This window comes from Rutilus rutilus (genome assembly GCF_951802725.1).
Source record: "Rutilus rutilus genome assembly, chromosome: 16".
NCBI classification, from domain to species: domain Eukaryota; kingdom Metazoa; phylum Chordata; class Actinopteri; order Cypriniformes; family Leuciscidae; genus Rutilus; species Rutilus rutilus.
The window spans coordinates 16,008,159-16,023,337 of record NC_140224.1 but is presented as its reverse complement, the minus strand read 5'-3'; the positions used below and the strand labels follow the sequence as shown (position 1 = coordinate 16,023,337).

Below are 15,179 nucleotides of genomic sequence, written 5' to 3'. Positions count from 1 at the left end.
CGAGCCTTGGTAATGCTTACCGTAATGCTTACCTGCTACTATAACATATCACCCTCTGGTGTCTGAGATAACCTTAATATAAAAACATTTATATTCTTATATTCTGTATGGCTGAACCTCTCGATTTAAAATTGAAACTGGAATGAAATGCATGCTTCATCCATCTCCCCCGTAGCCGAAACCAATCTTGATTTTATTTATTTATTTTTAAAGTGTGTCTCTTGAGCCCCTTTCACACAGCGAGTTGATCCCGGGAGATGCCGGGATGGGGACCTAGTAACATTGCCGGGATCAGTCCCGGAACGCCCCCTGTTGTGAACAAAAGGCAGGACCAATGCCGTAAGGCAGGGATAGGCAACTCCGGTCCTGGAGGGCCACTGTCCTGCAGAGTTTAGCTCCAACCCTAATTAAACACACCTGAACAAGGCAATCAGTGTTTTCAGGATTACTAGATAGATACAGGCAGGTGAGTTTTTATCAGGGCTGAAGCTAAACTCTGCAGGACAGTGGCCCTCCAGGACCGGAGTTGCCTATCCCTGCCGTAAGGGGTGTGTCGTAGTGATGACGCACGTGCCATCGTACAGGCCTTTCTACAACCTATGCTACAGCATATGGGGAACGAGCCACTCGCCAAACCCATTGGCGCTACTGGGGAGTATGGACTCGTCTTCGTGTAGAAATGAAGAGCAGTTATCAGCAGAACTGACATCTGGCAGGAGTTATCACATCCTGATGTCACGTGTCTTTACGGGATCTTTATGGGATGTGTGTGAACGCACTCACAGATTCTGGAAAATCACTGGCAGTGTGAATGAACCAAAATCAAACGATCCCGGAACAAATCCCGGGACACATTTTCCGTGTATTTTCCGGAATCTCTTTGTGAAAGGGGCTGTGTTGGAAAATAATATCTGAGCCTAATTTTCTGAGATGAGCCATAATGTTGCCAACGGTATTTGTTTTTGAATTTCATTAGAAAATGGACGTAAGTTGAAATCTGAGACTTTGTTTCATATCAATAGTACCAAAGCACAAAGATTATTGCGATTTATTGGATGGGATGCGCGCTACAATGTTCCAATCATTCAATAACTGAAAACAGGATGATATCAGTTCGTAAAAATGAGAATCGATTAAAATGGAGAAATCTATATTTTTTACCCAGCCCTAATAAGGGCGCTTGACTTACCACTAAGGTCCTATTAAAGTAAAATCTTTTATTAAACTTAAGATGAAACTATTGCATTATAGATCTATTAAGTTTTGATCATTCTAACAATGTCCACACATGTAAATATGAACAAATTCTTTGAACAACCAATTTTACCTTTTTTTTAACCTTTTTTTTCAGCGCTCAAATCTTGAATTGAATTGTCTTTCACGTCTTGCGCTTGTACTGACGAATTCAAGTAAACTTAGACAGTATATTCAAATGGGGTCCGTCCGTTCAGTCTTAAATGGGCAGCAGTTTAAGCAGTTCTTATAAACCTGCTGCTGTGTTTTAATGTTAATCAAACAAAGGACAAATAAATTACTCACTACTCTTGACTAAATAGGCTACCTTTACAAAAATACCTATCTATATTTAATTTATTCAGTAATGAATATGCAGTGTTTTTTTTTCACATTTGATTGATTACTGTAGTTTTTGTTGTAGTATCAAAATTCGAATAAAGAATTGATATTTCACTGTGTCCAAACATTTGTACCACTGACTCAGTCCTCAGCACTGAGTCCTTCTGGAGCAGCTCTAAATATGATAAAAAGATATGATTAATTAAATGAAAGATAAAATATGATAGAGCAATAGAATGAAGAGTGAAATTAACAGAAGCTCGTACAATGCATTTTAGCAGGCTTAATTAAGCATCAAAATAACTGAAGGAAATATTTATTTGATAAATAACCAACTAATAGCCAACTAATATGATTTATATTCTTTTGGTTTCTCTACCAATACATTAAAAAATTACAAATGCAGTGAAAATACAGGTATCGGTTATACTGTATCGGCGAGTACCAAAAATGAAAGTATCGGACTCATTCTAGAAAAAGTGGTATCGATCGGTATCGGCTCCGATACTGCCATTTTTGCTGGATCGGTTATTGGTCAGATGAGGCCGATCCAAATCCGATATTGTGCGTATACTATTCAGTGTTATTGTTAAGCCCCACAAAAGGCACACAAACATTATAATGCACCATAAATTTTCGTGCACAATATTATAAGTGTTCTGAAGCCATTATATAGTATAATGTGAGATAGAAATTATTTAAGTCGTTAAATTCAAGTAAATGTTTCCCTCAGCTGCGGCTGTCAATCATTCTTCATTCAGCATTCAAACAGCGCGTCGCGTTCGATTACGACAGTTAACACGATGAAACTCTCTCCAAGATGATTCAATGTTACTATTATTATACTTTATCTGTAGATAAAGGTCTATGGTTTCACATAAAACAACTTTATCTTACTGGACTTTATTGCTGTACCTTATTGCTGTACCTTAATCATGTTACTTTCTACCGGGTGTCTGTTAGATCACAACACTGGAGCAAAGTCAGAGCACTATTTGTTCTTCACGCGCACAGTAACTGAAATTTAAAACTGTTAAAAGAAAATGTTGAATAGACTATTGCATAGATAGATACTGTATAATACACTACGCATCAATATGTATTTTCTTTGTGCTTTAAACTTTTCAATGCGGACTCGACGCGCTGTGACTCGCGTTGCTTCAAGCGCATCATTCTGCGCTCGGGATGCGCATAACGCTGTGTGCCGCACTGTATTGGAGCCTTTCATATCATAATACAGTGACGCAATGAAAGATTATTAATAGCCGTTCTTGTTCATTTAAAAAATTTCTCAATTTTATAGTAGGCTATATATAAAATAATTTATATTTTTGATTTTTATCTTGTTTTTCATGAATGTATTTTACAACAATACAAAGAGCAATGTGTAAAGTTTTACCAGATTTAATGTTACACTTATTGTCTCTAATTTGTTCCCCAAGTTTTTTTCACAAAATGTTCAGATTTTATACAATTATTGTGCACTCGTGACTAAATTTGACTGCTGAATTATCCACTAATCTAGTTTATAATAGCATTTATGTCAGATTATGATCATATATTTGTTGTTGTTGTTTTTCTTTATAATGAAGTTGTCTGTATTAAGTAGATTGTGTTTAACACACAAAATAGTGATTATCATTTCACCACTGAGTTATAGAAATTCTACTTAAAAAAAAAAAAAAAAAACACCTGCGCTGGTATTGGTCGATACTCAGAATTTTTGGGATCGGCTCGATTCTGAAAAAATGGTATCGGTGCATCCCTACAAATGTCAGGGCATGTCAAAACATCTCGAGGACCCCAAAAACACCTTAGACCCTTAGGGTTAACTTAGACCACTTACACTACCGATACCATAATAAGCGTTACGTTATAAACCATTACACCAGTGTAAAATAAAAAAATGTGAATCTGGTTCAGTGCAGGCAGATCAACAATTTTGTTGAATATTAAATTATCCTAATTCTCTAGGATCAAGTTGCGTGTTTTAAAGGAGTCATGACCTCGTGTTACCTTGGATACCCAACGCTCTATTATAGTCTTTCAGGCACTTCTAAAAAAAAAAAGTGGAAAAAAAATAAACACAGAGCTCCTCAGACCCTTATTTCTAAAGGCATTATTGTCTCGCGAGATCTGATGCGATGTTTTGGCTGTCGTGGACGGTCATTATAATAATGCAAATGAGGGGCGCGTTGATTGGTTGCAGGAAGGAGGGTGGTTGACAGCGTTGCATGCTCGTAGTTTCTTTTGCCCTTGATCAGTAAGGCGATACACAGCGCGGGCGCCTCCGCATTTACGCGTGTATTGAGTGTGCGCTCCGAGCACAGGATAACGGCTGACAGGACAAGAAAGTCAGTTTTTCTGAAGTGAAAGACTTTATTTCAGCGTACACTAATGTCACTGTCTGGTAGTTCCTATTGTGCTGGGGTTTCTGAAGTAGTCATAATTCATCTCTCATAACATAACATGCTCTAAACACGCACGCAGAGTGGAAAAGGAAGAGCGGAGGCGCGGGGAGCAGAGCGCAAATTTGAACTATATCGATATATGCGATATGGTCTAGCAAACAGTTTTAGCCACTGACCATGGACTCCTGTACCATCACTACTGTTGTGTAAAACAAAGTGGAAAGATGTGGATAGCATTCGTAGAGTCCATTCACCGTGTTTATCTCGAAGCTAACGTTACATACAATAGCCGCATTAGAGCAATAAAAACACAGTCTTACCGTTTCAATTTCAGGCAGGTCTCTGATGGTGGGGATGGCACCTTTTCCCAAACGGAGCTTCGAGGCCAACTTCGCCTGATATTGTCCCAAATTACTAAATGAATCCTGTGTAAAATGTTTAGCGCAGACACCAAACGTTAGGCCCGTTGAAAGGGTTGTTGGGACAGCGTCATTAAAAATGAATTTCATCCACTGATCCCTGATAGTTTCGTCCGTTTTGGGTAGAGAAAACACATTAGAATGCTGTTTATGGCAGTCAACCACAGAGCAACGCAGGTGTGCACTTGGTTTCTCCATCTTTCTTTGCCGAATGAATATGAGGGGGAGAGGGGTAGGGCGTGGCTTCCTGCTGCGCTGTCCATATATGGCATATCCTCCACCGTCGTGACGTCAAGCCAGGGTAGAAATCAAAATCTCGTATTTGAGTGCGCGTGCACGTGGGATATTTTACAAACCCTGAGGTAAACAAACGCTTCACTTTTAAATATCGGCTTCCCGGCCAGTGTATAATCGTTAGGCAATAATAACATACATTGATTCTCGTGGAAAAATGCAGAATGTGGGTCATGACACCTTTAATAAGAGGTTTAATAATGGCCTGCTTAAGTTTTCAGTACATATCCTAATGACACAGATGAATTAATGATATTAAGAAGAGGAATCTATGACCTCTGGAAGCATCACTTTCAGTAGTTTAGTTGGTATAGGGTCTAACATACATGTTAGACATTATCTGTTGATTCAGATAATTTAATAGCAATCCTATGGCAACGAATGAATGGAATTTTTCCTCAAGGACACTACAATGCACAGTCTGATGTAATACTGTAGACGGTTGCATAGTTATAATTTTCTCCCTAATATGATCAATCTTGCAAGTAAAGAAGTTCATAAAGTCATTAATGCTATGCTGTTTGCAAACTTCAGAAGTATAAGTATATTCTTGTTAATTTAGCCACTGTATCAAATAAAAACCTAGGGTTGTGTTTGATTTCTTCTAAGAGAGATGAAAAATAAGCAGATCTAACAGTTTTTAAGGCCTTTCTCTACGCAACCGTGCTCTGTTTCCACGAAATGCGAAAAACCTGCTATTTTCCTGGCTGCTCTCTTGAGGGCCAAAGTGTGCTCGTTGTACCACGGCATTGGACTACTTTTTTTAATTTAATATTATCTTCTTTGAGCACAAAGGTCTAAAGTGCTGGAAAAGAGAGTCAATGGTTTCTGTTGCAATATCGAGTTCTAAGCTATCTGGGATGTTGAGGATATGAAACTGATCAGGAAGATTCTTTATAGTCAAGTCACCTTTATTTATAAAGCGCTTTTTACAATACAGATTGCATCAAAGCAGCTTCACAGTGATAACATGAAAATAATACAACAAAGTTTGTTTCTAGAAGAAAAGTGCGTCATCGTCCACCTTAAGTAAGGCAGATCAATAATATTGTTGAATATTAAATGTCCCCAACTAAGCAAGCCAAAAGCCAAGGCAACAGTGGCAAGGAACCAAAACTCCATCAGGTGACAGAATAAGGAAAAAACCTTGGGAGAACCCAGGCTAAGTTGGGGGCCAGTTCTCCTCTGGCCAATGAGCGAACAGTGTATGATCATGATCCAGGCAGCATTACTGGTCAGAAGTCAGATTGGCGGACTGCGGTAAACCTTGGATAAACAGAGAGACTAGTATTAGCGTAGATGCCATCCTTCTTATGATGTAACAAGTACATCAGGATTTATGGGGAGTGTTCCCGGTTCCGGCTGAACTAAACTATGCAGCCTAACATTGAATTACAGAAGTCTATAATGTGTTATGTGTATGCTAGGTCAAAGAGATGTGTTTTTAGTCTAGATTTAAACTGACAGAGGGTGTCTACTTCCCGGACAATGTTAGGAAGATTGTTCTAAAGTTTTGGTGCTAAATAGGAAAAGGATCTACCGCCAGCAGTCGATTTTGATATTTTAGGTATTATCAACTGGCCGGAATTTTGACATCGCAATAGATGTGAAGGACTATAATGCGTTAAGAGCTCGCTCAAGTACTGGGGAGCTAAACAATTTAGTGCTTTGTAAGTGATCAGCAATATTTTAAAATGTATACAATGTTTAAAGCTGCCGTCGGCAATTTTCTTTTGATCATATTCAGTGAAATCGACACTATAATCCGACAGAACAACATAAATAAGGTGGTTTTAGAAAAAAACCCGAGCTTCTAACTCCACCTGGAGTGTGTTATTTGTTTTGCAAAAATCTACCGCTCCCGGATCATCGGGTCCAATCAGCGCAGGGGGGTGTGCGATCTGACTGTCAATCATAGGTCGTGCACACGCCCTCACGACACGCCTGAAGTTCGCCTGAAGATTGCATGAAGCGTGATGGCGGAGAGAAAATCTACTAACAAGCTTCCAATTCCTCGGTTATTGCTATCTATGGATAGTTTAGCCAGGGCAGCCTACCTCCCGAGTCCATGGTGTTGATCGATGCTGAAGAGACGGACGCGTTCACAGAAAATCAGGTACACACGCACTGACTAGCACGACCTCGATGGGAGGGTGCTCGCTGGTAGTGGGGGAGGGGCATGAGAGTTGTAAACATTCAAAATTTTGGCTAAGTCGACCCAATCTGCCAGACTTGCCGACTGCAGCTTTAATAGGGAGCCAATGCAGTGTTGACAGAACCGGGTTAATGTGGTCATACTTCCTGGTTCTGGTAAGAACTCTAGCTACTGCATTTTGGACCAGCTGTAGTTTGTTTATTAAGCGTGCATTGCAACCACCCATAATAGCATTACAATAATCTAGCCTTGATGTCATGAACGCATGGACTAATTGTTCTGCATTTTTCATTGAGAACATATGATGTAATTTAGATGTATTTCTAAGATGAAAGAATGTGGTTTTACAGATGCTAGACACGTGACTTTCAAATGAAAGATTGGTATCAAAGAGCACACCCAGGTTCCTAACCGACGACGAAGACTTGACAGAGCAGCCATCAAGTGTTAGACAGTATTCTAGATTATTACGTGAGGAAATTTTTTGTCCAATAATTTAGAATGTTTTTTCAGAATTCAGTAGGAAGTTGCTAGTCATCCAGTTTTTTATATCAGCTATGCATTCCGTTAATTTTGTGAATTGGTAAGTTTTGTCAGGGTGTGAGGAAATATAGAGCTGCGTATCATCAGCATAACAGTGAAAACTAATGCCATGCTTCCTAATGATATCTCCCAAGGGTAGCATGTACAGAGTGAACAGCAACGGTCCTAGTACTGAGCCTTGCGGTACACCATACTGAACTTTTGATCAATAAGACATCTCTTCATTTACAGCTACAAACTGATAACGGTCAGATAAGTATGATTTTTAAACCATGCTAATGCAATTCCACTAATGGCAACATAATTTTCGAGTCACTAAGATCGAGTAGCACTAATAGAGAGATACAACCATGATCGGATGAGAACAAATCATTTGTGACTCTAATGAGAGCTGTCTCAGTACTATGGTACGGTCTAAATCCTGATTGAAAATCCTTGCAGATATAATTTCTTTCTAAAATGGAACATAGTTGTGAGGATACTGCCTTTTCTAGTATCTTTGACAGAAAAGGTAGATTCGAGATCGGCCTGTAATTGACTAATTCTGTAGGATTTAGTCCTGGTTTTGTGGTTTTCTAACAAGCAGTTTAATCATAGCCAGCTTAAAAGTTTTTGGTACGTATCCTAATGACTTACAAAGATGATGAAACTGATCAGGAAGATTATTAATAAAGCAATCTTTAGTGGCAGAATTGATAGGTCTAACATATTTGTAACACGGAGTCGGCTTTGCAGCCTTGGCTAAATTAAGTTTACACAAGACCAGATAATGATCTGAGATGTCATCGCTCTGCTGCAGAATTTCAACGGCATCAACATTGATTCCGTGTGATAAAATTAGATCTAGAGTATGATTATGAGAATGAGTAGGTCCTGACACGTGTTGTCTAACTCCAATAGAGTTAAGAATGTCTTTAAATGCCAATCCCAATGCATCTTTTTTGTTATCCACATGTATATTAAAATCACCAACAATTGTTACATTAAGCACCAACACTTCAAAAGAATTATAGGGGTGAAATATAGAATAATAGGGGTGTAACGGTACATGTATTCGTCCCGAACCGTAGAGTATGGACACAGCCACTGTGTAAATGATTATATTTCAAAAATAAATTGGAGTAGAAAGTTAACTTTATAATTAGATTTAGAAGTTATTGCAAAACCTGCCTTATGTGCAATTTACAGTATGTTATTTTTTTTTTTGAGTGTTGATTATTGTATCTTAAAATAAATAGCAACTAAATGTAATAATTTGGGCTCTGTTGTTAATTGTAACCTTTAATATAGTAATGTGTAATTAAGGCCTTCCCATATAGTTTAACAATTTCTTAAGGATAAAAAAAATCTATCTTATGAGCTAAGATAGATTTTTTTTATCCTTAAGAAATTGTTAAACTATATGGGAAGGTAATTATAATGGGATTTATTTAAACTCATGTACACATTTGTTTAAAAAGTTTAATTAAAAAAATAATTTAGTTTTCTCCCTCCTGCTGTAAAGAACCTGTACCGAACCGTCATGTTTGTGTACCGTTACACAAAATACTGAATAACCTAAAGCAGTGTTTAATTGTTCTATTGTATTTATTGATCTGTTTTATTTGTAATTCCTTTTACTTACATTAGTTACTCTAGTATTAGTTTTTGCTGAAGTATTGATGTTTTCAATATTGACCAAAATAATCATGATAACTGCGCAAGAAACTGTAATCCTATTTGTTGGATTATGGTATGTAGAAGAAAAATATGTAATATTACATAAAATCTGGTTAATTAAGTTTATAAGTTGATGATAATAACTTGATGTACATGATAATAAGAAGCATGCAGTGATCAACAGAGCAATACAAAAGAATCGGAAATTTAAAGTTTTTCAAACTGTAAATAACTCTGAATCTGAATGTAAAACCGAAGGGTATATTAGGTGGACACCTAAATATACGAAGTTTAAAATCAAAAAGTGATCAGATTAATCATATACTATTAGAATCTAATTTAGACTTCCTCTGTTTATCGGAAACCTGGCTTCATGACAATTCTCCATCAGCTGCTCTAAATCTCCCGGGTTATGATTTCTATAGGAAGGATCGAATTGAAAAGAAAGGAGGTGGCCTAATGATTTATGTGAGAGACACTATCCGTTGTAATGAGATTATATGGCAAAATCCTATTGATTTAGAATGTATAGGTTTAAATATGATTCTATCACCTCAGATGTCTTTTACACTTATAGTTATTTACTGAGCACCTGCTTTAAATAACAGTTTTTATGATGAAGAACGTATTATGTCAATGTGATTTTAAGAAGGAAGTTATTGTTATGGGTGATTTTAATTTAAACTGGGAAGACACATCTATAAGGAAGAAGCTTAAGCAAGTCGTTGATGGTTTTAATTTAGCCCAACTGATCAAAGGTCCAACACGAATAACAAACAGCACTAGTACTCAGATTGACCTAATATTTAGTAACAGACCAGAGAGAATTATAAAGTCATATAATATGATTATAATATGGTGCTTATTTCTAGAAAATTACGAGAAAACGATTTACTACACATGCCAGTAATAAGGAATTCTTCGGTATTCCAAAAAATAAGCAAAACGAGTTTAAATCAGCAATTGAAAATATGAATTGGTAAGATTTGGTATCATCTAATATAGATTTAGAAATATCTAGTCAGATCTTTACAGAAAAGCTACAATCTACAATTAGTGATTTTTCAATCAAGATGAAATACAAGTACAAGAAACAGTCCCTCCCCTGGGTTAACGACAGTATTAAAAAATTAATGAAGGAACGGGATAATACTTTAAAATTAGCGACAAGATCAAAGATGGTCCATGATAGAAATACATTTGTAATGTTAAGAAATAAGGTAGTAAGAGCATTAAGGAAAGCAAAGGCAGATTTTTAAAATCATAATTATTGAAAACACTCATGGTAACTCAAAAATAATATGGAGACTGACTGGTCAAAAGAATATTAAAACAAGTCAAAATTGAATTAAAGATTAATGATACACTTCTACAGAGCCCGATTGATGTGGCACAGGCCCTTAATCACTATTTTGTATCATTGACTATTGAGTCAGTGGATAAAATAGCCCAAAGTTTTACTGTACAACAACCTTATCTACAAACAATTAATGCAAGGGACACAGCTTTAGTATTAAAGGGTTAGTTCACCCAAAAATGAAAATTCTGTCAGTAATTACTCACCCTCATGTCGTTCCAACCCCGTAAGACCTTCGTTCATCTTCGGAACACAAATTAAGATATTTTTGATGAAATCTGAGAGCTGGATCACTCCTCCATAGGCTTCTATGTGATCGAAACTTGCTGGCCCAGAAAATGTGTTAAATCATTATCATAATGTGTTAAATCATAATCATAATCATAATGACATTCTCAAGTGGTTTGAGCACCATATGGTTCTGGAAACTAAGACTATAGCCATTTTTTCATAGTGTTTACTGGTAAATTACTGTTAAGAGATCATGTGTGAACAGGACCTTTTCAAAAATACCGGTAAAACGATTCTGCCAATTTACCAGTATGATACGTTGTAACATTACCAGTAAATTACCGGTATGATGTTGTGTGTGAACAAAGAATGAAGAATACAACTATGAGCATGTACAAGGCCCGAACCACTGATCTATATAGAGAATATACAGATCAGTGGTCAGAACGTGCTGACGTAAGAAGTCTACTTTGGGCCAATCATAAAGTTCTTATGGAGATGACGCGACTACTCCGCACTATTTACAATAAGGTAAGCTGCTTTTTAATAGTTTTTCTATGTAAATATGCGCTAGATGGACGGCATTTTTGACGTTGCGACGTGTCTCGCAACTTTTTCAGCGTCACCCTCGGGACACTACCTTCTTTTCCATTCATCAGCGCTGCGGTTCTGCTTTTGGATACTATTATGCGCATCATGTTTTTAAGAGCAAAAATGCGTTCTGTTTGATCATCCCCTTATGCCCGTCGCTCAGATGTACAAAAAAAATAAAATAAAATTGTACAGATAGTGAAACTAAAGGGCTTCTCCTCATGTGGGCAAATGAAGACAGGCGCATGCGTTTAGAGATCATTTCCGATGAATTGCATCACAGAATTTGTGTGAATTCTGGTAATTTTACAGTAATTTACTGGGATTAGTGTGTGAAAGTGGCTCGTGTCAGTTGTCACATAGACGATCTCGGGAAATAAGACTGTCAATATCCCAAAGACATCTTGACTCCAATCAAAAAGAAAACTTTGTTAAAGAAAAACACAAATGGTTAATTGTTAGAGTCTAAGATTACATTCCCACAATATTTGTCTTATTTTGTCATTTTGTTTGCATTTGTTGACAGAGTCAGAGAAACAGAGTCGTTTGATGGCACTACTGGAAAGGCTCCATGGCAAACACAATTCAACCCGGTCCTGGCAGGAGACCAGCAAAGTGGTGCGGCAGGCAATGGTAAGACCCTCTGATAGAAGAGCTTCTTGGAGAATCATAGCATATCTATTCACAGTTTTATAAATGTTGGTCATTTTTTATTAACATTGTTTTTTTTTACATCCCTTTGTCTGTTTTATTGTCTGTTCAGGAAAAGCGTGGGGTCATTAATACAGCTGGAAACCCACTGCTGCTCAACTGTTTAGAGACACTGCAAAGGGCACAAAAAGGTGCATTTAATCAATACATTTCAATGTAGATTTAGTGCAAATATATTTATCACCAATACTGATTCGCAGGTTTATGTGCTTTATAACTGAAATGCAGAACTGATATTTATTGTTTTGTTTGTTTTTGACAATTAAAACAGCATTTTACTGAACAAACTGATTTTTTTATTTATTTATTTTTTACTTGCAGTTCTGTAATATCACTCCCTCCTGGCATACAAAAAAAATGTCTACATCATTAAATAGAGGAGTCTAAAAGAGTGCAAAAAAAGTGCATTGTCACTAATGTCTTTTTTAAATAAAAGATTTGATCAGTAAACAATCAGGTAACAAAAAGCATGTCAAAATTATTCTAACAAATAAAAATAAAGCGCATACAACATTCTAAACCGCTGAATAAAAAAACTATTGCTAATATAGTGTAGTTTAGTGCTCCCAGTTACATCTTTTTATTTTTAACAATACGCAAAATAAATTTACGAAGTCTAATGTTTTCAAAATGAAGAACATAAATAAAATATAGCTGCAAGCAGTGATGACAGGCAAGCTGCAAGCAGTGATGACACCCTGGTGCCACCGCCACCCCGGTGGCTTTAGGGCAACTGTGCACGATGGGCAATATGAATTTAAACCTGGTAAATGTAAAAAACAATATCAAAGTTGTCTTAATATGCCACATTTACTGCAGCGGCTGGAGCCACTATGACCGTGAGCCACAACAGCCACATCCATGAGATCATAAGTTTAGATGAATTTCATGTCATTGGATTTCTATTAACCTAATTTTTTCATTCTTTTTGTATTTCTATTAACCTAATTATGAAACTAATTATACAAAACTATATTGTCAGTGTCCTACAAATGAACTGGTTCTATGCATTTTATTTTTTCATAAAAAAAAAAGACAAGGCCTAAGAGATGTCTTATCCTTTAATGCAGGCCAAAGCACACACAGCAATGAATGGGTTAAACTTCTCAGAGTGTAATTGACAAATGACACACACACACACACACACACACACACACACACACACACACACACACACACACACACACACACACACACACTCATAAACACAGAAAGAGAGAGAGAGAGAGAGACTGGGGGAGGGGGAGGATAGGCAGAGAGACAGTGAGATTCAGATTTAACAACATTTTAAACAAAAAATAAAATCTATACTGTGACAAAGCTGTTTTTGATCAAGTCACAATTTAAATCCAAATATGTCGTTGTCTGAAAACTATTTTCTTAAGAGTTTGACAATAATTTTTCTTTACAACACGTTTGATATACCCTGTTTAAAAATAGCCTTTTTTCTGCCATCTAAGAAACTCTAAGAAGGCTCAACACAACATGAAACTTTGCTCGAAGTATCACCTGGGGCTCTTCACATGCACTCGAGCATTGAGAACATTGTTTGTGTACACAGAGTTTACTAAAAAGAAAGATTTTGAACAACTCACTGTAGCTGTGTCCGCCGGCATTTTGACAGTCAAAAATAGTCGATCTCCGAATGTGAATGAACTGACTCTGAATTTTAGTATTGCCTCTTATATGAGTATCCTTTTTCAAATACAAGGTCAATATTGATTTTCACTAATGACAAAACAACATATTATCTGTGAATTTATATGGAACTAAGCTTTAGGAGCTTTCCATCTTTACTCTCCTCCCTGTTACGTTGCATTCGGAGATCGACATTTATTTTCGGCTCATATTTACTGCTGTCTTTCAGCCGTTATGCTGTTTTCGTCATCTGAAATTTCAGTGCATCCCTACTAAAGGAGCTACAGCAATCTGTCTCACTACATTAAAGGGTTAACTAAAATCCTTATTTTAGTTTTAATAATAGTTTTGGTAAATGGATAATTTGGTAATTAAACTTAAATAATATAAAATGAAAAAGAAAAAAAACATTGATAAAAGATTGATCTTCAGATTTAGAAGTCAGTATCGAGATGGTTATAATATTGTGATGCATTGAAAAAAAAACTGTTTTACCCACCCGTATTGTTGCTCACTGTTAGTTAGCTCACTGTTATGCATAAAATGTGTTAATGCCTTATTCTTTTAGGTTACTTTTTCTCTCACTATAAAATGTGTTTTAAATATATCATGACTATTTGATATCATTTTGAATATCAAATGATGTCCTGAATCTCCTGTTTCTCTGTTTCTTCTGCATCCCTCATCATCAGTATCTTCGTTGCCATCAATGACGGATCGTCTGGAGTCCATTGCTCGGCAAAACATGTGAGATAATATACTTTTTTTTGCTCCCCATCTTTTTGTATAGACATTTACTATGCCAAAAATACTCTACCCCCTAATTTTTCCATGTCTGGTAGGCTTGATCACACTGCTGTTTATCATCACAGTGTTTCCCATAGGTTGAGAATTTACTTGTGGTGTTAGGCAGGGCGAAGTGGTGCAGCGCTTATTGAGCGGGTTCAGAATAAACTAGTCAAACAAAGGTTTATGAACTCTATTTATTACAGAAAATACTCAATATCAGTAACAAATAATTTAGAAATTCATATTATGCATAAATTCATATTTATACAATTATACTACGAGGAACAAATATTTTCATAACGAAATCTTCCAAAACTATTTACAAAGTTGACAGTTTCTGTCTGAGCAATGAATTTTTCTCTGCTTTAAAAAAAAAAAAAAAAAAATGTTATAAGGCCTGCCTATGCATAAGGGCAGGTCCGTTTATACTAATCCTTAAGCGTGCAGCAAGGTGCTCTCCTTGAAGTTTATTTTGCATGTCAGTTTTGATCTGAAATAGAAACAAACTTGCATAACCATTTGGGAAAATATCACAATAGAAAATTAACTGACAATTTTCTAATTGTGCTTTCCTGCATTATGGTTTAAAATCACTTACCCTGTTCATTGCTGAGAAGTCTTGCTCACAATTTAATATTGTTTAAGGCCATTTCACGATTTCAGTCTATATATTGTTTAGTCTATGTTCTTTAAATGGATATCATATAGATCAGTGGTTGTCACTCTTAGAGTGGCGTGCGCCCTAAGGCTTTTAACATCCCTCTGCAGTCACACCTTTTTCAGTAAGGGACAATATTTGCCCCTTT

General features: G+C 36.5%; 1 protein-coding gene across 1 annotated transcript in view; it reads left to right on the top strand.

The window, feature by feature from the left end:
• The window catches only part of med1 (mediator complex subunit 1), a 245,170-nt gene that overhangs the window by 45,399 nt on the left and 184,592 nt on the right, over window positions 1-15,179 (top strand). The window contains exons 3-5 of the mRNA XM_084434276.1: window positions 11,762-11,868; window positions 11,999-12,077; window positions 14,277-14,331. Coding sequence (XP_084290402.1) covers window positions 11,762-11,868; window positions 11,999-12,077; window positions 14,277-14,331 — 241 coding nt within the window. The remainder of the gene's footprint in view (window positions 1-11,761; window positions 11,869-11,998; window positions 12,078-14,276; window positions 14,332-15,179) is intronic.